At 41.3% G+C, this 26,643-nt stretch overlaps 3 protein-coding genes across 7 annotated transcripts in view; 2 read left to right on the top strand and 1 right to left on the bottom strand.

Moving 5' to 3' along the window:
- The first annotated feature begins 225 nt into the window (after positions 1-225).
- LOC27206442 (ATP synthase subunit e, mitochondrial) lies at positions 226-1,018 on the top strand. Of its 2 annotated transcripts, none has more exons than XM_016175302.1 (2): positions 226-403; positions 529-1,018. In XM_016175302.1, exon 2 carries the CDS (start codon positions 567-569, stop codon positions 810-812), a length of 246 nt encoding a protein of 81 aa, XP_016034720.1. In that variant the 5' UTR covers positions 226-403; positions 529-566; the 3' UTR covers positions 813-1,018. The 2 variants fall into 2 exon arrangements, with proteins under 2 accessions (XP_016034720.1, XP_016034721.1); XM_016175303.3 differs by having other exon boundaries at positions 324-459.
- Positions 1,019-1,155: 137 nt separating this feature from the next.
- LOC6728103 (DNA repair protein XRCC3) lies at positions 1,156-2,882 on the top strand. Its single transcript, XM_002103418.4, has 4 exons — positions 1,156-1,542; positions 1,603-1,764; positions 1,831-2,174; positions 2,231-2,882. Exons 1-4 carry the CDS (start codon positions 1,488-1,490, stop codon positions 2,693-2,695), a joined length of 1,026 nt encoding a protein of 341 aa, XP_002103454.1. The 5' UTR covers positions 1,156-1,487; the 3' UTR covers positions 2,696-2,882.
- Positions 2,883-3,264: 382 nt separating this feature from the next.
- The window catches only part of LOC6728102 (homeobox protein abdominal-B), a 42,646-nt gene continuing 19,267 nt past the window's right edge, over positions 3,265-26,643 (bottom strand). For 2 of the 4 annotated variants that reach the window (XM_016176735.3, XM_016176733.3), the window contains exons 2-4: positions 17,366-18,286; positions 14,341-14,714; positions 3,265-4,345 (exon numbers count right to left, since the gene is read on the bottom strand). In XM_016176735.3, the coding sequence (XP_016034717.1) occupies positions 3,494-4,345; positions 14,341-14,714; positions 17,366-18,272 (2,133 nt within the window). In that variant the 5' untranslated portion in view covers positions 18,273-18,286 and the 3' untranslated portion in view covers positions 3,265-3,493. Of the gene's footprint in view, positions 4,346-14,340; positions 14,715-17,365; positions 18,287-23,027; positions 23,110-23,167; positions 23,760-26,643 lie in introns of those variants that run through there. The other 2 variants (XM_044923365.1, XM_016176734.3) reach the window with 2 other exon arrangements.

Raw genomic sequence — 26,643 nt, 5'->3', positions numbered from 1 at the left:
CTAATCTCTTTCAATTAACATTTTCGATTTAAATTATTATCCAAAGTCAAGGTAGAGTATGTATATTTTTTATTAGATCCTTGTGTAGTAAATTTATGTTAATTCAAATTCTTTTACTGTTAAAATTGTATTTGAAAATTATTATTGATAAGAGAAGAAGATACAAGTTAAACTAGGCTGCTGTATGTAATACGTAAAATTTTTTTGGGACACTGAACAACAAAAAGTCGTCGTAGAGGCTTATTTAAAATTTATATGATATTTTCTACAATTTCTGCATACTTTTTTAAGCCTGCTGGCAACGCCGCCGCCGTGCCAATACAACTATCGATAGCCGCCTGTCAGTTTTGACAGCTGTTTTAAGGTTATACTGCGCTGCCGTTGCAATCGCTCCACCAATTTGGTAATTTTGCTTATTTAACACCAAATATTGCATAAAACTAGGAAAACGAAGAATCTGTAAAGTGGAGAGGGACAGGGAACGCTATTAACAAAGTTGGATAACTAAAGTACATCCTCTTCTTGCAGTTCACGGTCGGACAATTACATAACTTGAAGAAGAAACCATGTCGCAGGCTCCCGTTCGCGTTTCCCCGCTGATCAAGTTCGGCAGATGGTCCCTGCTCCTGGTGGGCATTGCCTACGGTGCCGCCCACCAGAGCCGCCTGTCCAAGAAGGAGGAGAAGGTGCGCGAGATCGAGGGACAGCAGAAGGCCGTCCGTGATGCCAAGCTCGCTGAGGAGAAGAAGCGCAGCGCAGAGGCTGAGGCCCGTGCCTTGGCTGAGCTGTCGAAGCCCACTCCCAAGCACTAGGATCCTTCTGGATGCAGCATCCGCAGTTCCCTTAGCTTAAAAACATTGAAAAACCACAACATTTACACACGAAGTTCGCCCAAAAGGAGGAGGAGCATCATCGATAGTGGAGCCACCATCTATCGATCACTGACTATCGTTCTTGTGTTTTCCTCTGATGCTTGTGCAAAAAACAGAATGTTCGAAATTAAATGATTGAAACAAAACCATTATGTAAATACTCTCAAGTGTTTGGTGTTTGTGATTGAGTGGTTTTCACTGGAATTATATTTATATTATTAGGATAGTGTTTGGAGAGGATTGAGAGGATTTGAGCTCCAAATTTCACTAGGAAGTACATATAATTCATTTTGCAAATTGATCATCAATAATTTTCCTAACATAGGAGTTAACTTTATATTAAAACATTTTTGATGAATAACAACTGATAGTTTACCTTATTGGATGCTCACTGTAGTTGCCAGCTGATTGGCCCACTTTAGATATTGGCGCCAACAGCTGATTTCAACCGGCGTTTATTTACACTTTCAATTCGCTAGCTAGTCGTCGCATGGCTCGGCTGTTTGGTCAATAATCCCCCGGAATACTTCCAATTCCGGAGGTGTTGAGACACCTTTCGTGTTTGGGGGACCATTATATCACGCAATCCCATCGAGGACATGCCATCGCATCGCGATGACAAACTTTCTGGATCAGTTGCCCAAGCATATCAGAGAAATCGCGGAGAAGGGTAAGAGTTTTGGGGTTTCCACAACTTTATTCAAGAGCCAACTAACTTCCTGTACTCCAGTTAATGTTCTCGCACCGGAGGAGGTGCTGACGACCCCCAAGGTGCGATTCCTGGACACCCGCCAGCAATCGCTGCACACAATCGTGCGAAAATGCACTCCGGATGATGTAAGGGTGCTCAAGGATGCGGCGGCAAAGTGGCTGGCAGAGATGCCCCAGTCAGGTGATTCTCAGACTAATTTATAAGTAGCCTGTGTGAATGCCAATAGTTTACTCATTTGTATTACAGCGGATTCCCTCTTCAAGCCGCTTGTCAATGTTAGATGGTCCCGGGTGTCGTTCGGATGTTCCGCTTTAGATCGCTGCACGGGCGGAGGAGTGGTAACTCGTGGAATCACCGAGCTCTGTGGAGCTGCCGGCGTGGGCAAGACGCAGTTACTCCTTCAGCTATGCTTATGTGTCCAGCTACCCCGTGAGTTGGGTGGCTTGGGCAAAGGCGTGGCCTACATATGTACGGAGAGTTCTTTTCCGGCGAGAAGATTGCTGCAGATGAGCAAAGCCTGCGAGAAGAGGCATCCGCAAATGGAGCTCAACTTTCTGGGAAACATCTTTGTGGAAAATCACATTGAGGCGGTGAGTTCACAAACTAGCAATTTGTAGCCATACGTTTATTTTATATTAATCCAAAGGAACCTCTCCTGGCGTGCGTTATAAACCGCATCCCGCGACTGATGCAACAACATGGCATTGGCCTGATCATCATTGATTCTGTGGCCGCCATATTCCGGCTGTATAATGATTATCTGGAACGAGCTCGACATATGCGTCGACTGGCAGACGCTCTGCTCAGCTACGCGGATAAGTACAACTGCGCCGTGGTCTGTGTGAATCAGGTGGCCACCAGGGACGGCCAGGATGAGATTCCTTGCTTGGGATTGCAGTGGGCGCATCTAGGACGCACTAGACTGCGTGTTTCCCGGGTGCCCAAGCAGCATCGCATGGGTGATCAACTGATAACGGTGCGCAAACTGGAGATACTTTACTCACCAGAGACCCCCAATGATTTCGCCGAGTTCCTTATCACCGCAGATGGTGTGGTGAATGTTCCAGAGCCATCTGTTCCCAGCCCACCTGCCAAAATGCGTCGACTGTGATTGATTGAATTTATTCTGTTTATTTTGTTATCGTTTAATTTGTTGAATTTAAAATGTGTAACGGCGGAGCGTTCAATCAGCCATACAATTGTCTTATACTCCTGTTAAATTCAGCGGAATAGTTTAGGGTTTAATAATTTAAATTAACTTAGTTGCCATTCAGGTTTAGGTAGCATTAATATATATAGTATAAAAACAAATTTAGGAAATTTATTTATTTTAACGAACAAAAGGTTTTCTGATGAACTGAATGACGATAACGCAATCTTGTTTCAACTTTTCTTAAATAAATGTAAAGTTCCGATAAATTTAACCAGAGTTTAAGCCATTTTTCGGGCTTAATCTTCTTATTTGTTGCCTTAATTCCTTTTTTGTACAAACACTCAATAAATATGTTTCATTCAATTGCAATTTACAGGGTAGCAGAGCTTACAGGCCTACATACAATATAGTTCATAGTTCAAGTAGTAAAATCAATTTTGTAATCGCCTCGTATACATTATCACATGAAATTCTCAAAAGTTCAGATTACAATTTGCCATAGTTTACGCGGACATTTAAATGCGACATTTACAAAAGCCTAGCCTTAGCGTTTAAGTATATTAAATAAATAAAATACAAGCCTAAAGGTGAACGGATTACGCGACAATTAAATTACAATTAAGTAATACAACTATGGGGGTTTTCTTTCTGTTTAGTTTTCTTTTTTTCTTTTGTATATTGGGATAGTTAATCCTCTTTGTGGATGAGCAATATTCGACTTTTTGGCACAAGTTAATTTGACTGTGTTTTTTCTGTTTAAATCTCCCGCATGGCGACATCCTGATCCTGCGAATCGTGGGCTTCTATGGAATCGCCATGCTCGCTGGAGGACACCTCCTCCTCCTCTTCCTCGCCGTCTCCCTCGCCTTCGCCCTCCGATGAGGAACTTTCGGTTTTGACCATCTTTTCCGGCTTCATTTGTTTATTGGCCATGGCCAAGGCAATGGATATTTTACTGGCGGCCAATTTGCTTTCAAAATCCATTTCCGTTAGCTGGCCATTTTGAATTGCCGCCCTTTGGAGACTTAACTGCAGTTCCCGGTGCTGCGGAGACTCCTCTCGTTTTATGTCCAATTTCTCGGTTTGTTCGAGTGGAGCGGCTGGTTCTACAGTTAAAGGTATGGCATGTTGATGCAAACGCTGGTGTAGCAGTTGATTTTCATTACTATTATTTGGCCTTTTTTCCACTGCGGGCTTTTGATCGCTGCTCTCCAATTCTGCACTTCGATGTGCTTGATTAGCCGTTTTAACTGTCTTTTCCAGCAACGCATTCAACTGCTTTTTAATCTTGGTGGTACTCTGCTTGGCGGGCACTTTTCCCTCGCTGTTATTAACATTGTTGTTTAACGTATTGTTGTTGTTATTGTTACTGCCGCGATTTGGAGACTTTGGAGATTTCTTGATCTCCGTAATGGGGGCGGCATTGCCAACAGTGGGTGAAGTCGCATTGCTGGATCTCTTTTCGGTCGGCTCTCCACTTGGCGTTGTTGTTGCGGTGCCTGTTGCTCCTGGCTTCGCATTCGAGGACTTGTGCTCCGCCGCCTCGTTATTCGTGACATTGTCCTGCTTCTTCCACTTGGTGCGCCGGTTTTGGAACCAGATCTTCACCTGCAAAAACAGTAAAACATGGATTGGGTTAGTTAACGGGTATTGGGATGCTTTCTTATAAATGGCAACACCTTGTGCCTGAAGAATTCACGAAGTTTTAACTTATTTTCTAGCATATTTTTCCTGCAATAACAATTACAAGTTCCGATTAAATGAAACTCGTTGCAGCAGAAATACGAATTACAATATTTTTTTAAATCAGCAATAAATATGTAAGTATTAAAACCGAGATTAAAAACTGCTATGGCGATATTAATAAATCCAGGTTAATAAATGAAATGCCGCTCGAAAATCCGACCCCAAAATGGCTGAGCCAAAAAGCCAGTTCACAGCCGCATAATTACGAATGTTTATGCCCCATTTGGCCTTATTAGTGGGCGCATAACAAATAACTCGAGAGCTGTGTATCCTACGATTCGAAATTATTTGAATATACTCGCAACACTTCCGCCCCGTCAGTCAGTCGGTGCTCATTTTTCCTCAGACTCCAAACGAGCGCAATGATGAAATGACAGGCGCATGTCAAAAGGCAAAAATCGAACCCCACCACCCCCCACCCTCCTTGCTGTTTTTCCCAATTTTCCCCCTTCGGTTTTCCGCCGAGCGCAATGGCGCAACATAAAACATTTGCCTCTCATTTTCGTTTTCATTTCCATTTCATCCAGAAATGATGGGCCAGCTAAATAAATGAAAAATCTATTTAAATCGCGCACATAATTAGTATTTCAGCGGCATGTCTGCAGATACACACACTTCCATTCGGATAGAGATACAAACGTTAAAGATAGATGCGCCTGTAGTAGTCCGTGGTCCATATGACATGCTCATTTCGCCGCAGTGGCGGAAAAAATTATGAAATTAACATGAAAACGCCACGAAATTACCCATTTCGAAAAGTATAAAAAATTTTAAAGAGGAAATGGCCCAAGTACGCGGCGCACAAACAAATGCCGTAAATTTTCGTATCGAAAATCAATTAATTGATTGCCAAATATTTCCGAATATACTCTCGCACACCATAGAATGGCAATTTGAATTGCTATATACCCGCCGATGGATTGATGCCCATGCAAAATTGTTTATTTTACGGATGAAGATGGATTATGAGTGAGTTTTCCTCACTATTATTTTTTTTTTGCCCCTAACAATTGGGCATTACTCATACCGCGTGCCACCCCCGAAATAGTTCATTAGATACATTCATACGTTCATAAACAATAAAGCATTTCCCGTGTTTACCTTAGCCGCACTCTTAATGGCCAGAGCCAAAGTGGATTCCTTCCTTTCACCTAAATGGCTTTATTTTTATGGCCTTTTCGAATACGGGCCCTCATCTCATCATCGTCGTATTTAATTGTTGAATATTTTCATGTGCGATGATCTAATTGATTCCGGCTTTTTCGGATTATTAATGTTTGGGGCGCGATGCGATTTGGTAAATATTGCATAAATCTTCATTAATAATTTATGTAGCACCTTAAATTTTCCCCGCTTTTGGCTCGAATCGATTGCGCATCGTCAGTAAACTGCCTTGTTTGTTGTGTTTTGATCTGGGCACTAAACCTCATTAAGGCGAGAGCGATGTGGAAATCATTCTATAAATACTTCAAATCTTGTCAAGCGCCCCTCGCTTTTCCTTCGACCCGCTCCTATATGATTTATTGACATTTAAGTGTGTCTGTGTGAACGTGTGTGGCGAAAATGACAGAAACAGAGCTCATAAATAGCCCCAAAGGCAAACTAGAGTCACTCGGAAAAACACACGAAATCGATCAAATATTTCCCAGGAATTTTCATCTTCATTTACTCGTGTGCTATGTGATTTACTAGATTTTTTTTATGGTATAAATTAAGCAGGAATTCGCATTAAATAATATGCATTCATTCATACGAAAACTATGATATCTATCTACTGATTGTATTTTAATTTGTATACCATCATTTCTGGCAGTGCAGGGGTATTTGCCACTTAAATAGGTTTATGACAGATGCGTCTCAGCTATTTTGTTGGTCCAACACATGTATTTCAATCAACGCCAGAAGATCAGAGAGTCGCACCAATCCTTAAATAGTCGGCTAGTCAGTCTGGTCGGGTCCGCAATTTTCTTTGGCCCATAACCCATGCTGTTAACCTCCCTGCCATTCAAGCCCCTGCCCCGCCCCCTTTTCCGACCTCACTCATTTTCGTTTTTCCCGTCGTCTATGCGTGTGCTTAGTATAATTAATTTTCACATTCGCCGCGCACTTTTCGAAAATAAACGAAGGAAATTATGTCTGGCCCAACAATGAGCGGCCAAATTAGGATGGCCAAGTGTTTTTGGCTGCCGGAATGGGAAATGGAGGGAATGGGGATGGAGGGAATATGGGCAGAAAAGAGCTACTAAGTAATGATGGCTGCTGCACATAATTCTCGGGCGTGCCAAGAAAAATTCAACAATTTTCCGAGCTCCCTTTTTACAAATAATGTTTTAATGTGTAATTTAGCATATATATTCTGGTTCGTTTGTTTGTTTGTTTTGTGGTGTTGAAAAAATTATGATAATTGCCCCTGTGGGCGCGGAATGCGGCATATTGCCGTAGGTGATGGAAAAACAGGAAAGGAAGGCCATAACTCACACGTTCTGGAACATTGTTGAACTTAATCTGTAATTATGCACCCGCAGAACCCTAAATCAAATGTAAACAAGGTGAGTATGGCTGGCAAATATTGCAAAGCACCTTCGATTCCCCCGCCGACGTCGACGATTCCAGTCGTGTAACGAAACACTCTGCTCCGTGCAAATATGCGCAATGCATTGCCATTACTAATTAATAACATAATCACTGCATTGCCTGTCATTTCGGATTATGTTTCGCCCACACAAATACGCCCACTTATATACGCCCCACTTTGGAAATTCGAAACATTCCGCAAATTTCGGGGCTTTCAATTTTCTGCAGTGCTGGCAGAATTCACTGAATTCGTCACTGTGAATTTGGAGATTTAGCTACTTAATATTGAGTACTTAAGCTAGTTGGACAAAAAATCTGTTCATTGGGTTTACATTTATATTTCCGATTTCTTTTGTACGAAAAAATTGATATTGATATTGAATTATTTGGATATGGAATGGACTTAATTTATAAATTAGTCACAGTGACTAGCTAACATGCTGGTCAGCATCTCCGTTTTGGACGCATGCTATCCTGGGATATCGATATGAGAGCATTTGCTTTAAATTCGTTGCTTATTAATTAAGGCACAAATGCAAACTGAAGCCAGCCTACGTGTAACAACGCAACAATGCTATTATCACCGGATATCCAATGGAGTCCACGCCCACGCCCCTTTCACATCCGCATTCGCATTCGCATCCGTATCCGCATTCGAGTTTTGGTAAGCGAGTGCATTTAATGTTTCAAAGGAGCTGGAGGTGGAATTTATGCAACATCATTATTACACATGCTAAATGCAATCAAAAGATGATGGTTATTCGGCATGGAATGCCATAAATCTAAATTCGCAATGCAACTGCCGGTGAATCCGTTGTTGAACGTACGCAATTAGCAGATACGAAATAATTCAACTTAAATGAGAGAAATTTCATCAGTCGGGATATTAGTGACCCCAAGCCAAAGAAGACCCATTTGAAGCGATGTGTGAAATTAAAAAATTTAGCGATGCAAATTGGCATTGCAGAAATTGTCTAGCCCCTTATGGGGGATCAAAATGTAATTTCGTACTAGCAAATTCGTCTAAAATAAAATCTGTTCTGGCCACAAATTGAAAGCCAAAGTGTGTGCATAGAAAGCCCGAACATAAATCAACAAAATGCAGCGGAAAATAAAGCAAAGAGCTAGAGAAGCAATTTAGTTGATGATTTTTCGTTTCGTTTCGTGTTTTCGTTTCATTTTAATTTGTATTTTTAGTTTTTATTTGATTTGCTTTGCGGTTTTAGAATTTTATGTCAGCTCGGCAGTCCAAAGTGGCAGAAAGCAGCATAAATTATGCTTATTAGTTGCACGAAAAACAGGTACTAAATTGTTTTTTTCATTTTTTATTTTGCCTTTAGTTTTTCCTGCCGCTTTGACAGAAGTTTTGGCCAACTTCGCCCTCTTGACTTTTAATTGGCTTATTGTGTTGGATTGTCTAAAATGTTTTTGGCCTCCGGTTTGTTGCCATGTTTTCTTTTTCGCTTAGCTTTGACCGCCCACTCAAGTTAGCTGGATTGTGTTTTGGCCAGTTTCCTGCTGCATAAAGTGCTCATTAATTACTTACTGGCCGCTCAAAATTAATTGTTCATATTTTATCAAAAGAAAGAGCTGTCAACTCGCTGTTGACTCGCTAATTGCCAAGTGCTTAGTTCTGGCAGCAGTTTGGCCAAAATAAAAAATAGCCATGTCAAAATTTTGAAACTCAGCAACGCCCACAAAGAGCCGACGATAGCGATCGTACATCCGACAGAGATAGTTGATTCCTATAGTCGACTTGCGCTAGCGATCGACAGAGACGGGACGAGCTATCTGAAAGATCTGCCGACGGAGCCACGCCCTCTGTTTATTTTCAAACAGTTTTGCTCGTCGCCAATCGAGGCAGATGCTGTCGGCTTTTTATATTTGAACGGGCTAGGAAAAAACTCAAGTGGCCGGCCATTAAGTCGAGTGCTTTTGCAAATTCTGTTCCAACCAGTTTGGTTAAAGTTCTAGCCAAAAAAATAAGAGAGGGTTTATTTCAAGACATTTAAACGGCTTTTCAAAAGTTATTTCATAGAAATAGAATATGAAAATAGCAATACCCGTTTAAAATACCATTAATTACCTAATGCACAGGATTTTATAAGCTGTAATACCTCTTAAATGCTGCTGCTAAAATCCCATTGGGAACAAAACCCTTTTTTGCGGTGTCATCTGGGGCGTATGCGTAACAATTTAATTAAGTTGCGGTGCCGAATAATACTAATAACAGCAAATTGCATTTATTGTTTTGAATTATGCACTCATGCACACACTTTGACACTTTGTGGTGACCATTGTGCTAGTTTATGCTAGCCACTTTGGACCGTAATTAAATGTGAGGGTCGAGAGCAAACAAAATAATAATAAATATATCAATTTGCGAAATATTTATTTATTAATTAGTAAAAAAAAATAAGCGCTGCTGTTTGCACAGCTTAAAATGATTTCGTTTTCGTTTAAATCGTTGAAAGCCTACGTGGCGTATGCGTAATATTTGTTTGCACATTTTGCGGGCATAGTGCGCTTGTGTGCATTAAATTATTCATGAATTGATTAAATAATTGCCGACTAATAAAATGTAAATTAGCTTTAATTAGTTAATTAATTAGCCAAAGGCATTCATTACACAGCTGCAAGAGTGTTGAGTGCGCCTTTTAGTGATTCGCAACGAACGATTTGATCTTTAATTGGATTAAAACTCAAATTTATTGGGCGTTAAGTAGCTTTGCCATAAGTCAAATCCATTTTCTGATACTTCGAAAAATGTCGTTTATTTCTTAATGGACTGATGCCAATAAAATAAGTGGTGTTCCATGTCCATTTACTTAAGGCAATAAATAGTCACTTTATTAAAACACACAGCCAATCTTTTAAAAAACTATTTTTTCGAACTTGTTTTTAATTTATTTGATTGCCAGCCATTTGTTACATAATTTGCAAATGACAGAATTATCTGTGTATTGCATTCAGAATTCCTTTCGCTGCTGCAACTGATTGATATCACTGGCAATATTAACAATAATAAAGGACGAAAGCAATATGAAGTCCTTGTTTACATCGCACACACATGCGAATTTAATTTAATGCAGCATAATTTTTTAGCCTTTTTTGCAGTGCCACAAACAGACTGCGAATGTAAATAAGCCCCGATACTGGGCACTCGAAACTCCAAAAACACATTGCTCCTAGTTGGGTTACCATTATGTGGTGCCCTCAAAGATGAATTGCCATTTGATTTGTTTGTGCTGCTTGTGGCAGCAGTTTAATTTAATTATCGCATTTGTCATTTGGCCAACTGCCAGTGAAACTGCCGCTTGTGTTCTGGCCCACAATCGCTAGGGCCATCCAAAGACCATGCAATTGACCATATAAATACAAACAAATGGGCACATGCAGATAGTTGGCCCAAATCAGAGGTCAAAACTACAGAGTAGCTAAATGCACAGGAGTTTTGTGTGTTATGAACTTGCAGCCTAATCAAGTCAAGTTAAAAGAATGCTTATAAAATATATAAATTAAGTTTTAATTCTGAAATACTAAGTATTAGGCATGTTGTTTACTGAACTTTTGGCATAATTGGTGATCTTAACCCGTTCGATTGGCCTAATATACCATCTCTTTGCATTAATCTCTAGCTGCAATCAGAATTAATTAAAAAAAAAATAAAAACCCATTTGAAAGTGAGTAAATCAACATTTAGGTCGCACCTGAGTGGCAATTACATTCGGGTTTATGAGCGAGCGATGGCAAACATTTAAAATGAAATGCCTAATGCAAATTGTCGAGACAGTTGCAGTGCAGACCGCAAGCGAACAGTTGCCAGCACACGCCCCTATGCTATCACTGCGGCATTATGGCGCACCAACCCCCAGAACCACCCACTGCACCACCCCCAGGCTCCACATTTCAGAGCACCACCCCCCACCCCCCCATTTCCCCGCCCCTGGCACTAATATGCAAATGTAATTTGCTGCGTTTGGCGCGTGACGTTCGTTTGGTAATCGCAACACAATTACAATGTTGTCAGTTTGCATCAGTGTGGGTGAGTGTGTCGCTGTGTGCGTGTGCCGCAGGGGGTGGTGCTGGTGGTGGTGGTGCAGCGGTTGCAGTTGGGACAGCCGCATCTACGCGTAATTAATTGATTTTTATCTGGCTTAAGGCTATTTTACAGTTTGTTGATGACAGACGATGCAGACACGAGTGCTGCTCGCTGGATGAGGCACGCAATGTGGAGCGAGTTGCACCGCTGTGGCGGTGCCAATGGCAGCCACCTCAATTCAACTCATCTCATCCACATCCACATCCCCATCCCCATCCGCATCCACATCCCCATCTCCAAGTGTCCAGAGGGCAAGCCATATGAGAACCACATTATGGCCGATGTGCAGGTCTATTTAAAGCCAATTTTATGACTCTCATTTTGTCTCTGGCTTTTCATTTGTTTTATGTTTGACTGCGAAGTTTTATGTACAAAGTGAAAGCAAATTGTGTCCTTTAAAAATATAATACTTTTTAGTTGATTCTATGATACGAATATTGTCATTAAAAATGCCCTGAAAAAGCGCAAGTATTAAGTACTTAACTCGACGCTCTGCTTAAAAATGACTTGGTAAATAAATGCCGAAGGAAATCGGGAAAACCTTGATCCGATTATCCAACGTATAATTATAAGTTTTAAACTGCAATTGAACTGGTTGGCAATTACGGGAGGAGTTGGTAATTTGATTCCAATTAACGCAAAAACTTGATCCAGTGTGAGTGGCGGTGGGTCGATGGGAAAATTGGCAAGTGCCAATGCAAATGGCCAAAAGGCTTAATGTCCGGTCACAGCAGGATACCCACATACACAACACGCATACACACGCGCGCACACAGGATACCTAGCACACAGATACACACACACACACACAGAAGCCCGTGTCCTGCAGTTAATTTGCTGATATTATTGCTGTGATTAACACATACATGTTTATGTGCCCTGACCGTGTTTTATATATAAACACAACATTCTGAGCGTGGAAATCTGTGCATTGCACTTGAATTGACGTCGGTTTCTCACGCACACACACACACACACACACAGGCAGACGTGTCCTTTGCCAGGATGATAAATGACTGGAGCGAGCTTATAATATTAATAACGTAGACAAAACACTTGAACATGTCGACATGCATAACATTTTGGCTCACATAGACAGTTGGACATCAAACATAAAGCACTGACCGAAAATATAGTTGGGTCACTTGAAGTTTAAAGCAAGGCATTTGGTTATTTGGCCGTCTACTATTTTGCCCAGTGTACACACGCACACGTTGCAGAATCCTTAGTGTTTATATGTGTATATCAACTTGTAATTAATTGACTTGATGGAGAATGTAATTTAATTAAGCAAGCATTTCAATGTGACTCCGTTGCCATATCCTTGTTGTTGCCATGGCCAATTTGCTTGGTTTCCATCTACATCTGCATCTATACATTCCTCATTTTCTCTTTGCCCTGTCTGTGTGTGTGTGTGTGTGTTTATCTGACTGGGTCTTTTGCCATGGCAGCCAATTAGTCTTATGGCATTTGAGCTCCCACACGGCGTATGCGTAACGTGAGATTATTAATGCAAATCGGGTTTGCATTGACAGGCCCAAGTTTTGACAGCTTTGTTGGGATTGACGAGGACAAGGAATGTAGCAGGATATATTTATGGGATATTATGGTATAAATATATGCCTATTTGCGTTAATTGGAGCGTTTGCCGAAATACTTTTCCTAAGCTGAGCCCTAAATGCTTAATTAAAGCGATTCAAAAATTAAGGACACAACATTTGCATTGAGTGAGATGATTCCTTAAAGTCGTGGTTAAACTTTCGGTATTTAAACTGAGCACTGTCAACTGCAAGTGCAGATAACAAACGACTTGAGCGGTTGGCCAAATACGAGTATGCTGTTTGGGACAGAAACCGCAAAAGGGTTCAGGGGAATGGCATTAAAGTTTTGATTAATTTAGCGCCTCTTAAAGAGCCAAGCACACAGATGGCAATCATGTGGGTGTGTGTGTTTGTTCATAAATTTTGTTGTTGCTCTTAATTGGCTGACAGCAGTTGGGCCCCGGGCATGTCCTTGCTGCAAAGTTAATTTATTCTAATTAGTCAATAAATCTCAATTTATTTCACAATCAGGCAAACCCAGTGTGTGTGCGTGTGCACTTGAGTGTGAGCTTGCTTGTGCTTTAAGGCATTTCTGGCTGCCATGCGAATTGTAAACTTGTCCTTCGCCTTCGCCCCTTGAAAATATATGTATATATGCCCTCTATCCTCCACAAAATCACATGTTCGTGCAGCTGCTGCAAGTGCAACGAAATACAATTTGGCATAATAATTACTGAGGCATTAAGCAGCATCACACCTTGCTTCCTCTTGTTATGCTCTTCAATTAAATTACGATATATTTCATGGCTGCCGGGGTGATTCGAGTTGGGTAAATAAATAGCGGATTAAACTAATGCGGCCAGCGAAATCTGAATCTGAATCGGAAAATGTCTATTTTGGCCAAAATGCTGATCAAATTATGCTTTTAATTTGGCTCGTTATTATTTATCATCGCTACAGTTGGCATCAAAGTTCTAAAGCTAAAACGCAGTGAATGTTTAAAATTATTGCATTATCAAAGAATAATAATAATAATAAAATAGTAATCCTATTTAAAGTTGCGCTTATTAAGTTACAAAATAGTTTCGAAAATTAACAAAGGATAATGTTTCAGCGGCCTGTTTTTACTGTAGACTACTGTATTTGGAATTTTATTATAATTTTTATGTTTGCGTGTGCATTTCCTCGTGCAAATTAGGCAAATTAAATATTATAAGCATACGCACGAAAGCAGACAACAAAACATTTATGGGATTATTGAGGGGGTTTTTAAAAAGTGTTTAATTTAGTTAAATGGCCACAATTGCGATTGTGCTTTTTGAGCTAGATTCGAACAGGAAAATATTGTGACACTAAATAATTCGAATAATCCCACAAAAACATTATGTACGCTAGCTGCAATTTGCAATGATAATCATTGTGGGGGGTAAATCAATATGAAATATTTTAATCATTTTGCATAAAAATATGGCTTCATTTGAGAAAAATCCCAATTGAAATTATCCTATCTACTACCATAGAATTCTAGGATCTAATAATTCTGGGATTAATTCTAAGCTATCTAGATTCAGAATAACTCAAAGGATACATACTCCTTATATATTTACTATATTTTGATTAGTAATATAATGTTATCCTACCTGCGTTTCTGTGACCATCAGCAGCTTGGCCATTTCGGTGCGCTCGCTGGCGCTGAGATACTTCTTGTTCTCGAACATCTTCTCCAGCTCGAAGATCTGTCGGCCGGTGAACGTGGTGCGTGCCTTCTTCTTTCGCCGCGCATCCGTGGAACCGGAATCGGAGTCATCCTCGGTGGTCTCCAATGTGCTGTTCGCATTGCTCTGCATCTGCGCATTCACATTGCTGCCCGGCGAGCTGCTATTGTTGGCCATCAACTTGTCCCGCATCAGACTGTCGCTACTGCCCGTTGGACTGATATCCGGTGGTAGAGCCACAGTTGCCGCTGCCGTTGGCGATAGCTTCTTTTTCTTGGCCGCCGGTTTGCCGGAGCTTTCTGCAAAAGTGATGGAGAAGAACAAAGGTATACAATGAAACGGTTAGCCAGATATGAGTGTGCTCAATTGTCTTGGCCATGTTTGCGTGGCTTTTATATCGAATCGCAGCTGTTTAACCTCAATGGGGTCTCTTGACTGTCATTTCATAACCGCTTTTGCAATTAGCCCGTCAAATGTAACAGCAATTGACTGGGCCAACTGCCTTTTGTTATGCATTGTTCGATTCCTCTGCTATATGCATGTTTTCCCCTTTCTTGTTTCCACTCTTTTCACTATGCATTTGTTTGCCATTTGCCATAAGCTTTTGCTTTTGTTTTCGATTTTGTACTCTTGGATTAGGTGGCTTAGTTTTCTTATGGCACAACATAGCAGAAACATAGGGTAAAGATTGTATAAAACATATTTCTCATTCATATAATAATTCTTAAATATTAAAAGCTTGTAAACTAAATCATGAACTATGTCTGCACTCAGCTAGTTGTTAATTTAATATATCTATTACCCCTCGCAGGGCATTTATTGGCCACTTTCGTTGACCAATGGCCGCCTTGCGAATATCGGGCGAAAAACAAGTGTTAAGTGTGCTATAAATGCCATATGCTTTTCGGCCGCGGCTTTTGGACTTGACGGGGCCAAAACGTGTCTGGCATGAGTCGGACGAAACGTTGCCGGGACAACTTCAATTACCAATGCATAATTGAAATCTAATTGACAGTTAAATGCAAAACGTTCGATATCGCTGAGCTGTGTGTGCTGTACATGGGTGTTTGCTGCTTCTGTCGTCGTTGTCGTTTGTCGCATTGCTAATACGCCGCGTGGGCCCCGACGGCCTCATATGCATGACACTGTGATTAATTAGGTGGTGCGGTGGTTCGGGGGGTGTGGCGTGTTGCGGGGGTGGCATCAGTGCCATTGTCGCCATTGGCAAACGGCAATTGGCAATTTTCACTATCGAACAAGCCACCCGAACCAACCCCCTGTGAAAGGAAATGAGAGACGATGGCAGTGGAGTGTTAAGGGCGCCCCAATGGCGCGAAATCAATAAAACTAAATGGCAAAACAAAAGCGGAAAAACAACAAGCTGGCCAAGCGTTAAAAGCCCGCAACTTGTGCAATTAGAGCAACAACAATAAAACCAGAACAACAACAAATGCAAAAAAAGAAAAGAAAACTTTGCACAAATGTTTGCTTATATATTTGCCAGCAGCAGCATGGCTCTTAACGCCAATTGGCAATTTCCATGTCATTTCCATTAGGCCCAGTCGACGACGGCGGGCATTTAAATGTCGTTAGGCCAACTGGGCAAGAAAAGCAAGAAAAATTCGAGCTCCATCTTGGCAGCGAAAACTCCACTTATTGGCCCGCTCGATTTGACGGCACTACCATTTATGGCAGCTGCAAACAAGTAATTAAGCGAAAAATTAACCGATGACTATGTCAAACAATCGCTTGTCTGGAAGTTCGTCATTCAATCGGTTTGCTGTTTGGCTGTTGTTTTCGCCAAGTCTGGTACGTGATTTTAATAACAATAAAAACGGAACACACACAACATTGAGCAATTAACGCGCCAAGCGAATAGCGGCAGCAAAATTATTCAAATTGTGTTCTCAACTTTGCTTGTTTTTTTTTTGCCCGCCGGATTTTGCCATTTTGTATGGCTTTCATTGCGGCTGCCGCTGCACAATTGCTAATTGCATTTTCGTATATTTTCGTGCCAATGCGCTGGCCTCTTTCGAATTAAATCATTTTAATGCACCCAATGCAAATGCATATTCAAATTGGCAACCATTTCCGATTCAAATATGAAATAAAAATAACAAAGCAATGAGCCAAAAGTGCATCTAATTAAATTTTGCACATTTTGTTGACCAATTACAATTTCAATAGTTTATTAATTATCGCAAAAGAACGGGCTGAATATATATATGCAAACATTGTATTAACTGAACCTTTTCTGCTTAGTTATGTAAAATGAAATTTGAAGCGCAAAACAATTGAAAAAAATGAGAATATTAAATAACCAATTAAAGCATTAAAAATTTTAAAAAAGAATTAGCTATATTTTAGCTTCAATATTTCATGTTTTCAAGCCATAATTAAACTGTAAATGGCATATAAAATTCATAGAAAATTGAGTGGCTGACAGACGAGCCGCGTTAACTGGAGTGTGGTGAATTCTAATGACCTGGCCATTAGCCCAGCCAAAAAAAAAGGGCCCGAAACGATGAGAGCGGGCCAAGAAGATGCCGATGGGCGTCATTTAAGTTGGCAGAACACGCATACGCCGTGTTGCCCGCCGCACGCTTCGCTGAAGCGTGTTGAGAGCTCCACGCTCCGCTCAATTGGCAGGCTCGTCGAGCGTTGCCACACGGCGCACACATCCTACCTATGCTGGGCGCCAATACGGGAGTGATGGGAACGAGATCATATCAGAAATAGAAACACTTTCAGAAAATATTGCCTAAATTGGATTATATATTTTGAGCTAAAGCAAATTTAGGCAAGCAAGTGCTTTTCATTATATACTTCTAACTTTTCGCAACTCTAACTGTTAACACTAGACAAGAGCAGTAGGATATATCTTAGAATATCCAATATTTAGGTAATAGTAGTATTTTTTCTCTGTGTACGCGTAATGCCCAATACATACCCTTCTTGGTAGCAGACTTTCCGAGGATTTGGCTCTGTTTGGTGGCCGGCATGGGTGAGTTGTTGCTGTCGCGGGACTTTTTGGCCACACACAGATTTAGCGGCTGATCGAGCGGAGTTGCAACATTTGCTGCTGTGATGGTTGCTGCCCCTGCTGCTGCTGCGGCAGATGTTGCCCCTGCAACAGCGGCACTCTCCTCCTCGCTGGCATCGCTCATCGAAATGGAGGAGCTACGAATGGGCTGCTGATCCTGATACGGTTTCAGTATGCTATTCGGCGATTTGGCCGGTCCTTGAGCATCAAAGGCGACCTCGGGCCGTTCCTTTTTGACAAAGGACATGCCCAGGATATCGGCTATGGAGTGCGGCGTCGGATGTGGCGGCAGTCGATCATAGACATGGGCATGCCAATTGGTGGGCGGACCTGGTGTGGTTGTAATCGCAGGTGTGCTGACCGGGCGCCGTTGCTGCTGCGGCTGCTGATGCTGGGGATGCACTGAACTCGGCCGTGGCGCCACAACCGCCTCCAGTTGCTTTTGCAGGAACGTGGTGGGTGGACTGTCGGAGATCGGGCTGGCCATGTTGTTGTTGTCACGCACCCGCAACATATTCACCAGCTTCTCCTTGCTGTTGCTGATCGGACTGACCATGTGCGTGGTCATCGAGGTGGGCGGTATGGTCAGAGGACTGCTGTAGTTGTAGCCATTGCAGGCCATCATGTACAGATCGTTGTTGGACTGCTGGTGTTGCTGCTGCTGTTGAATATGATGTTGCTGCTGCAGGTGATGCAGTTGCTGCTGCTGCTGTTGTTGTTGCTGATCCTTAACAATACCGTAATTATGCGCCAGGGCGCCACTGGCCATTTCAGCTGCCTCCAAATGTGCGTCGCGTTCAGTTTCGGGCATCATTTGAGCCACGTTGCCTGCAAATAAGGAAAATGTTAAACAAGTTAGTACTGAAAAATGGAGATAAAGTGAGAGAGCAAACTTAGATTAGCTCGAACAGCTGCACATTTGTCGTCAACTTGTTAACGGTCTGCCTGCCAACTGGCGCCTGGTAATGTAATTTGTGCCCGCCCTCGACGTGAAGGCCAAAAGGCTTCGTTTACAGCGGACCTCCACTTACTTTCACCGAACATACCACCCCCCTTCCCATTGACCTCCCGCCCACCTTTCAACTTCCCCCCCCCCACTCAGCAGAGACCCGAAAGTAATGCAATAAAATACAGCGTCAGTCCGTTGCCACTTGCTGCCTGTGCCGCAATGTGCACTGCGCAAAAATACTTGTTATTTTTGAATTTGGGTTTTCTCAAAGCAGACTATTAGAACTATTATATTTTGAATTTTCTATGATATTAGCATTATTATTATTATTTTATTTTTTTATTATTTTTTTACTGATAACTATCACCTAATTGTTTGATCCTCAAAAATGATAAATTGTGATGAAATATCGAAATCAGTGACTAAGAAACAAAATGCTATCATAACTATGATGGTTTGTAATATATTTTAGATTAATCATAGGTGTTTGGCTATCAGATAAGATTACTGCTTTATGAATCATAAAGTTAGCAAGGTACATATGTGTACGTATGTATTCGTACAAAGAATTTTAATTTGATTTTCAGTGCAGTTCAACTTATTTAACCCTCTGGCAAGCCTTGGCTTCGGCTTCGGCCGACTTGGGTTGAGTTGAAGTGGGTTGGGGCTGGGGCGAGTTGGGTGGGTCAGGCGTAGCCTATTTCCTGGCGCACTGCGTTGTGATTTGCATAACAAAATGTTGCACAATCATTGCGAAAGAGTGGGGCGGAGCGAGCGACGAGGATAGAGGGAGATAGAGCTGGAGGAAGGATCCAACTAGGCGGCACATACGTTTTCAAGTGCTGAATCCAGGGGGTGGCCAACACCACCCGGTGGGTGGTGGGCGGTGTTGCACAGCCTTGTACATTTGTCACTGTGAGCGTGCGTTTGTGTTTGTAAGTGCTTGCTGAAAATTTATGGCACAACATTTGAGTGTGACACAATTTAACTTAATTCGTTAAGTCAAAAGCGTGTGAAATGTACATGGGAAATTATTATTTTCAGGAGTAAATTCTACAAAGGAGGAGTTCTTTAACCTAAATGGTTTTAAATTTTGTAAAAAATTTAGTTGTATATTAGTTGATATGATTTTAAAATAGCTTTATGTCAAGACTTGTAAGAGAAAAGTTTAGTCTTCAAAATTATTTCTTATTCGTAAAATGTGGTTTTAACATCCAATAACTGCCAGTTTTTAAATCGAAGAATTCAAAAAATCACTAAGCTAATACCATAAATTCTGTGTGAAAATAATTCCAAATCAAATATTTGCAGCTGTACGAAATTTAAATCCACTTGGCTAAAATGTTGGTAAACAATTTACAGTTAATTTGTTGGCATTTTGAATGCATCGTTATGCGTTGTAACAACTCATGGCTGGCATTCCCAAAAGCAATTTAAATTAATACAAAGTGCACACTCACCCCGACACTTGCACATACACATACACTCGGAAAAACTGAGCAGACAGCCACCCAACACAACTACCACCCACTTTTCGCAGTCGTCGTCGCAGTCGGCGTCGAAATGTCAGATTCAAGCAGCGCGCTCAATAAAATGATGCGTGCTTAAATGTTTTTTATTGCCGCTCGGCAGCAGCAGCAACAACAAAAGGAGACACGAAGATATTTGCCACTCGCACTCACACACATACAGATTTGACAAATTTCTCTCGCAACACGACAGAGAGAGAGAGAGTTCATAAATGTGGCCAGCAACATGTTGCCAAGGCGCCTGGCAAAATCACTTAAGTCGAAAATAAAATAAATGGCAAAGAGCAACAAGAGCAAAGCCAATTCAAAGCGATGATGATGGGCGGCAATGGGTGGCATGGAGTGGGAGGTGGGAGCGAGGCAGGAAGAAGGCCAGAGCGAGAGGAAGAGACAGAGAGAGAGAGGGGGAAAGGACGAGGCAGTTGGAATGTGTTGCCGGCTGATTTGGGGGACATATTCAAGCAGCGGAAGCAGCGCAGGCAAGCGGAAGAAGTTATTTCAATTGCCTTGCCTTCCAGCCCCGAACGCAAAAATAGAGAGAAAAAGTGGAGATGTCACTACACCGGAAGAAATTGTTACAAAACTTCATCAATTATTAATTAACTAAATAACTAAATAAGGGAAATTTTCTTTGCTTAAAATTAGTATCGGAAGATAATATTAGATTTTTTAACATAAAATTAAATTATATTTTTTATATCCTAACAGCGTTTTTTGTATGCGTAAAACCAATTGAGCTCCCTAGAGACAATTCCAATTATGGCTTGCTCCTTAATTTAATCTCATTATAGCTTTATTTTCTTAAAATTAAGTTTTTCTGTGTGGCTTCCGAAAAAAAAGAGTGCCCCACCCTGAGGCACGTTCAGTAGCTTAGTTGCCTGCGAGTGTGTGTATTAGTTACCTGGCACGCTTCTGTTGGTGCCTCCAGCCCCCCACCCCCTCTCCGGGATGCCCTTCAATCGTGTGCGCTGTGTGGCAGGAGCAGGACCCAAGTGTCGAGTGCCAGGACGAAGGCTAATGGCATTTAAGTTTTGTTAGCCGGACTCGCCCGGGCACATGTGGCACGTCAGGAGCGGCGGATGGCGGATGGTGGATGGTGGTTTTGTGGATGGGAATGTGCGACAGAAAATATATTGGATGGAATGTTGAAGATGGTGGAGGAGACATTGTAATCCTAATACCAGGCAATTCAAAACAAATCTGTGTTTCAAGCCAAACTTTGTGTTTCATAATATTGCCTATATTTACACAAAATTATGATTAAAGTACTTAAGTAAACTGCATAACTCGTATTTAAGCCCATTTGATTGCCAGCAAAATTTGCAGATCTGAACCTCTTTTTCGCTCATGTTTGTCTTGTGTGGCATATGAGTACGTTATATATCTCTACGTTTTCGGTCATTTTGGTAACTTTTTGCCAACCATATTTGGCCTCGAGCCTGGCGAGATGGATTTTTGGTACTGGCCAACCAAACTTCTGTCCTTCTCCGGCTTGCCAGCATTTTGTCTATTTTATTTCATTTTCATTTTATTGCATTGACAACAACGCAGCAGCAGCACATTCCACAGGAGGAGGGTCATAGGTCACAGGATGTGCGAGGGTGGCTGACTTTTTGTCTGCCGTTTTGCTGGAATTTTAACAAGCCACTCTCGAATCATCATCATCATCAGGGTCCGCTTCATTTGCCCACGGCATCTTTCGACAGAGTCCCTTGGTCGTCGACATTTTTCACTTAAAGAAAAGCTCTGCTCGCTTCAACTTATAAGTTCGATTTTAATTTTTGAGCTCTTTATATATATATATTTATATATAGTAACAGCCACAAGGTGATTTTCAGAATATATTTTGAATTAATAATTCAATAAATCAAAAATTAAACTGATTTTATGAAGACTTTTTACTAAATAAGCCTATTAGTCAAGATTGAACTATAAGTTTACTTAATTCCCTATGCGTTTGTGACAACTGTTTTTAATTTCACTTTTTTCTCTCAAGTGTCATTGTTGTCTTTTCTTTCCTTTTCTTTTCGCTTCGTCCTTGTTCACGTTCGTCGTCGACTTTGCTTTTCAGCATTTGGCTGGCTTTTCTCCGTCTCTGGGCCGTGTGTTAGTTTTGACGTTAACTGTGCGGCTGACTTTGTCCGCCCCCTTTTTTCCGTATCTGCACGCCCATGCCACTCACTTTGCCGCCCGCTTTGCCGCCCATCCTCTGTCCGTTATGCCATGTCAGCATAATTTAATGTGCCATTCTGTACTGTTTTTCTGCGCGTGTAAGTGCGTGTGTGTGTGTGAAAGAGAGTGAGTGGGTGCTGTCAACCTGGCAGCTAAAGTGTGTAATTCGTCATTCATATTTACCCCCCGATCCACCATCCACCCACAAACTTTGGCTTGTGCGTCATCATTTGCTGAGTTGTAAACCTTATAAATTGCTGGTTCCTATAACCCGCCTTTTGAGCAAATAACGGTATGAGAACTCGGATGTGAGCAATCAAATTATAGAATCTAAATTGACGGGCTCAATTTTAGACTTTAAGTTAAGTTAAAATTGGAAATTAGCTAGCTGCACTAGCAAACGAATTCAGCAGCTGCAATCAACGCTGCAAGCCAGTTTGACCCCGGGGGATTTTGTGTCCGGTGGTGACCTGTGTAATATGCCGCTAATTGATTTTTATGAGGTGCTCTAATGAATGTCCTGGGTGGCCCATAATTGCCCAGGCACACCAACACACACACCCACACACGAACAACATGCCAGGCGCCAGGCGGTTGGCATATTTCGTTGGGAAAGGAAAGTCTCTGAATATTTCATAAAGTTATGCGCTCGCTAATTAAATTGCCGCGACACACAGACACATGAGCACACAGACTGTGATGTGATGTGATGGCAAACAGTTCACTATCGGCACTTCACCTGGCGCGACGGTGGGTGGTTGGGTTGGTTTTTGTTGGAAAATGCCACCCCCAAGGACTAAGCAATTTTAAATGAATTTACATTAACCGTTGCCGCAGCGAATGGCTCGCGAGTTTCCTTGGAAAATTGTTCGTGCTTCGTGTGCTTTAATTGTTTTAATTTTCACTGGCATTTACTCACATGTGCACAAGAGTCCTTTGCTAGTGTTAGTTGGGTTTTCTCTTTTCTTTTTCCTTTATTTCTTGCTTGAAAAACTTTTTCCCTGCAAGGGCAAAACAACAATAAGTTAATAAAACACACTCACATACAAACACACTCACGACGAGAACAAATTAAAATGAAATAAACTTTTACTTTTTCACTCCAAATTGGGTTAGCACTTTGGCCGAGAGACAGACAATTGAATCAAAGTCGAACGTTCAAATCGCTTAAAACTTGACAACTCGAACGAAGGCAAAACGGTAGCAATTCTAAAATCCAGGGCTTTGATTATTCCATGCCATTAATATTTTCAATATATGTATGTACGTTGTAGAATCAGTCAATCGATTATTATTGGCCTGGCTATTTTGTGGGATTTAACCAACTCCGTTTGCACAGCCAACTTGGTTTCGGAATAACTTTCATAGACAAGAGTTCGGCGGAGAGAAGCCAACACATGGCTGAATAAATAAATCATAAAATGCTGAAAAACGATTGTCCGGGAAAAGTGTGTGTCTATGTGTGTCTGTGTGTGAGTGAGTGAGTGTGTGTGCGCGGGAAAAGTGGCAATTGTGAACTTTTCTTTCGGGTTGGCCGATTTCGATACGAGCAATTGCAGCGAGAGTTGCAATTTGGGGAATGTTTTATTCAAGTGTTTTCTGTTTGTTGTAGATTGGCCCATTCACAGAACTGTGTGTGTTTTCCCCACATGGCTGAAAATAACTAGTTATGACTGTCAAATTGGATCAGTAAGCTGGCTGTTGAATTTATTATTATTTTATACAAAACGATTTCATAACTGGAAATGTGTAGAGTTTTGTTTTCGTCTATCAAATGAAGTGTGCGATTCGATTTAAGTGCTAGTTTTGTATTATAATTTTTTTTCAGTTTTCTTAAGTAATTGTTTTTGCCCCTATTTTTTGTAATGCTCCACTGTAAAACACTTAAGGAAGGGCTAATAAAATAAACACCGCTAAATGGCGCAGGATAATGGTCACACACCCAACTCAAGTTGAATCTCGGTCCCTCGTCATTTAACATTACAGTTACTTTTTTGCGGGCAAATTCCAGCACATATCCTTGCCACCCAGCCCCCAGCCACGCCCACAAGAACCGAAGGTAAATGGCAGCCATTCGGCAGCCAAATCTGCAGAGCACACAAACATTACGTGGCTATTTCGAGCGCAGCATTTAAGCTCTTCAATCTACAATTCCCCCGGCGAAGTCTTAAACTTTTCGTTTCTGTTTCTGTTGCTGCCACTGGCTGCTGCTGTTGTTGATGTTATATTTATTTATTTTTATTGACAGCATTATATTTTATTTATTATATTGAATTCATGTCATTGTGCTGCCACGACCAGTTCACCCGGGCCAAGTTAAGTTCGCCATCCCAGCCAGGCAGCCAGTTTTGTGGAGCAGGAGCAGCTCCACTGCCACTGCCACTGGCACGTTCTCAGCGGGCTGAGATGTGTGTTTGCGCCATTATTGTCAAGTCAGCATATAAAGCATCCAGCAGCCAGCGAAGGGTGGCCCAAATCTCAAATACACACACAGGCACTGAGAAAAAAAATGGCAAGCAATAAGTTCAAGGAGTTCTAAAGGGTTTCCCTTAATTTCAGCCATTTTAGGAACAATTAAAAACATTTATTCTGCCTTTAAAATCTATATGTCAAGGATATGTCAATGTCAAGGATCAATTTCCTGTTTTAAGTAAAAAGTTCCAATCTGTTTGTAAATGAATTTAATTGTTTTGAAAATAGATAAAATAGTTGTTCCTTTTATTTTCAAGTGCATGCACACGTAGTTTGAACGGAAATCGTTATATAAATCAAAGACAGATTATAAATGCTGCGCAATTTTCGAGTTATTTTTGCTAGATGCGTCTGCGAGGGTTGTTCTGATGACGCCTTTTTTTAGGGGTAACTGCAAAGGTTTGGGACAGTGAAGCCTGCGCTGAGTGACAGCTAGATGTGGACAACTGTTGAGTGGATGGATACTAGACTGGGTGTTTTTGTCTGCTGGGGGAGTTGTTCATTAGTGCGGAAGGGAGCGATTGAAACGACACAAAATGAGTGAAAATGTCAGCTAATTATGTTTGCATTTTGGCCATATAGAACTGCCGCTGAGCCGGAAGTGCCGGCAGGCTCATTTCCGTTTGAAATGTTTCCTGTCATAATTCGCCCTCGCTGGTTCTTTTTGTTTTTTTCCTGTCGCACAACCATCGCTTTTTATTTTCACATCGATTTTTGGCTGGAAGTGCTCCAAGAATAAGTCAAAACTTTGAGGCAATTTGCCTTTAAAGCTTTTTCGCCAAGGGTCCTTGGGTTTTCTTTTTTTTTTTGCCTTTTTGGGCGAGAAGAGGACGAAATGCGCTTGTCATGGCTTATTTCACTTGAACTTTGGGTCAGCAAAGTTGGCGTGCTCAAGCTTTATTTTTTTAATTTGCTGCGGCATTTTATTCGCTAAACGTTTGTGTTTTTTTCAGTTTTATTTTTTTTTTTTGTTGGCCCGGCCATTAGACAGCCGCTCCTTTGTACACAAAAAAAAGCGAAGAATGAAATGCGAAATGCAAAGGGAACGAGAAAGAGAACTTGCCGCAATTAACTAACTGCCTATGATTGATGACCTTTTAAATGGGAGAGCGACAACTTCTCATTATTGCCATTATTATAATTCCCTTTTGAATCCGTCAAAAGTAGGCCCAGTCCCCTAATGGGTTGGCCATAAGGCGAACTGGGTCAAAGGTCACCGCACTCGACTAATTGCCGTCCAATTGGACCACATGTCGACTGAGTTGCCGCTTATTGGATTGGATTCCCTCGGATCGGATTGGATTGGTTTGCATTGCCGGTTGGCTCTTAATTGTCAAACGAATGCAGGCGAATGGAGTGCAATGTTTTAAATTAATGCATTATTGGCCATGTGCCATCGATTATTTATATTGCAGTTACCCGGCAACATTCAGTTCATCCATCAGTTTGTCAATCAATCAACTAACTGGCACATGAAGTATGCAAAAACTTTTAACAAACAACTTGATCGAATGTGAAAACTTTTCACATAATTTCTCAGTCGAACAGGAAATATTCTATACACATTTTTGTCACATTTCCTAATTGGAATTGACGTGGAAATCGAGTGGAAAATCAAAACCTACCAAGAGTATATCAAGTGTATCAAGGACAATTTATTTACTCGAAAGTCACAATAAAAGTGTTTGATGATATTTGAAGCTATCCTGTTTTCAATCCTGATGATTCGGTTTGAATACTATTATTTGTAGCTTCAGAATACTTGATTATTTGTTATATTCCAGAATCACTACACTTTTCCGAACCGAAGCGCTTGAAATGCAATTTGTGAATGAACTACAATTTGTGTGAGGCGGCAGATAACGTAGATTTTCTAATCGTTGGTTTTTCAAAATCTCGTTGAGATGGAACCCTTTGGCCAAAGGGTCAAAAAACAATGACGTCACTCAGCGCGCAAATCAATGATTTTCGCCAAATGAGAAAGTAAAATCGTGGGAATTAAGTAGAATAAAGAGCAGAGCTCCCTTTTTCTTGGGGATAAAAGGTAATCGAAATATGATGAC

This window comes from Drosophila simulans, chromosome 3R (assembly GCF_016746395.2).
Source record: "Drosophila simulans strain w501 chromosome 3R, Prin_Dsim_3.1, whole genome shotgun sequence".
Classification (NCBI taxonomy): Eukaryota; Metazoa; Arthropoda; class Insecta; order Diptera; family Drosophilidae; genus Drosophila; species Drosophila simulans.
Note: the sequence above shows the minus strand (reverse complement) of the source record. Positions and strands in the feature narration are given on the sequence as shown.

Excerpts from the sequence above, each read along its gene's own strand:
- LOC27206442 (XM_016175302.1), top strand. The coding sequence starts at position 567 with ATGTCGCAGGCTCCCGTTCGCGTTTCCCCGCTGATCAAGTTCGGCAGA.
- LOC6728103 (XM_002103418.4), top strand. The coding sequence starts at position 1,488 with ATGACAAACTTTCTGGATCAGTTGCCCAAGCATATCAGAGAAATCGCG. Across the intron at positions 1,543-1,602 it reads CAGAGAAATCGCGGAGAAGG|TTAATGTTCTCGCACCGGAG; the intron begins GTAAGAGTTTTG and ends CCTGTACTCCAG. Across the intron at positions 2,175-2,230 it reads TGGAAAATCACATTGAGGCG|GAACCTCTCCTGGCGTGCGT; the intron begins GTGAGTTCACAA and ends ATTAATCCAAAG.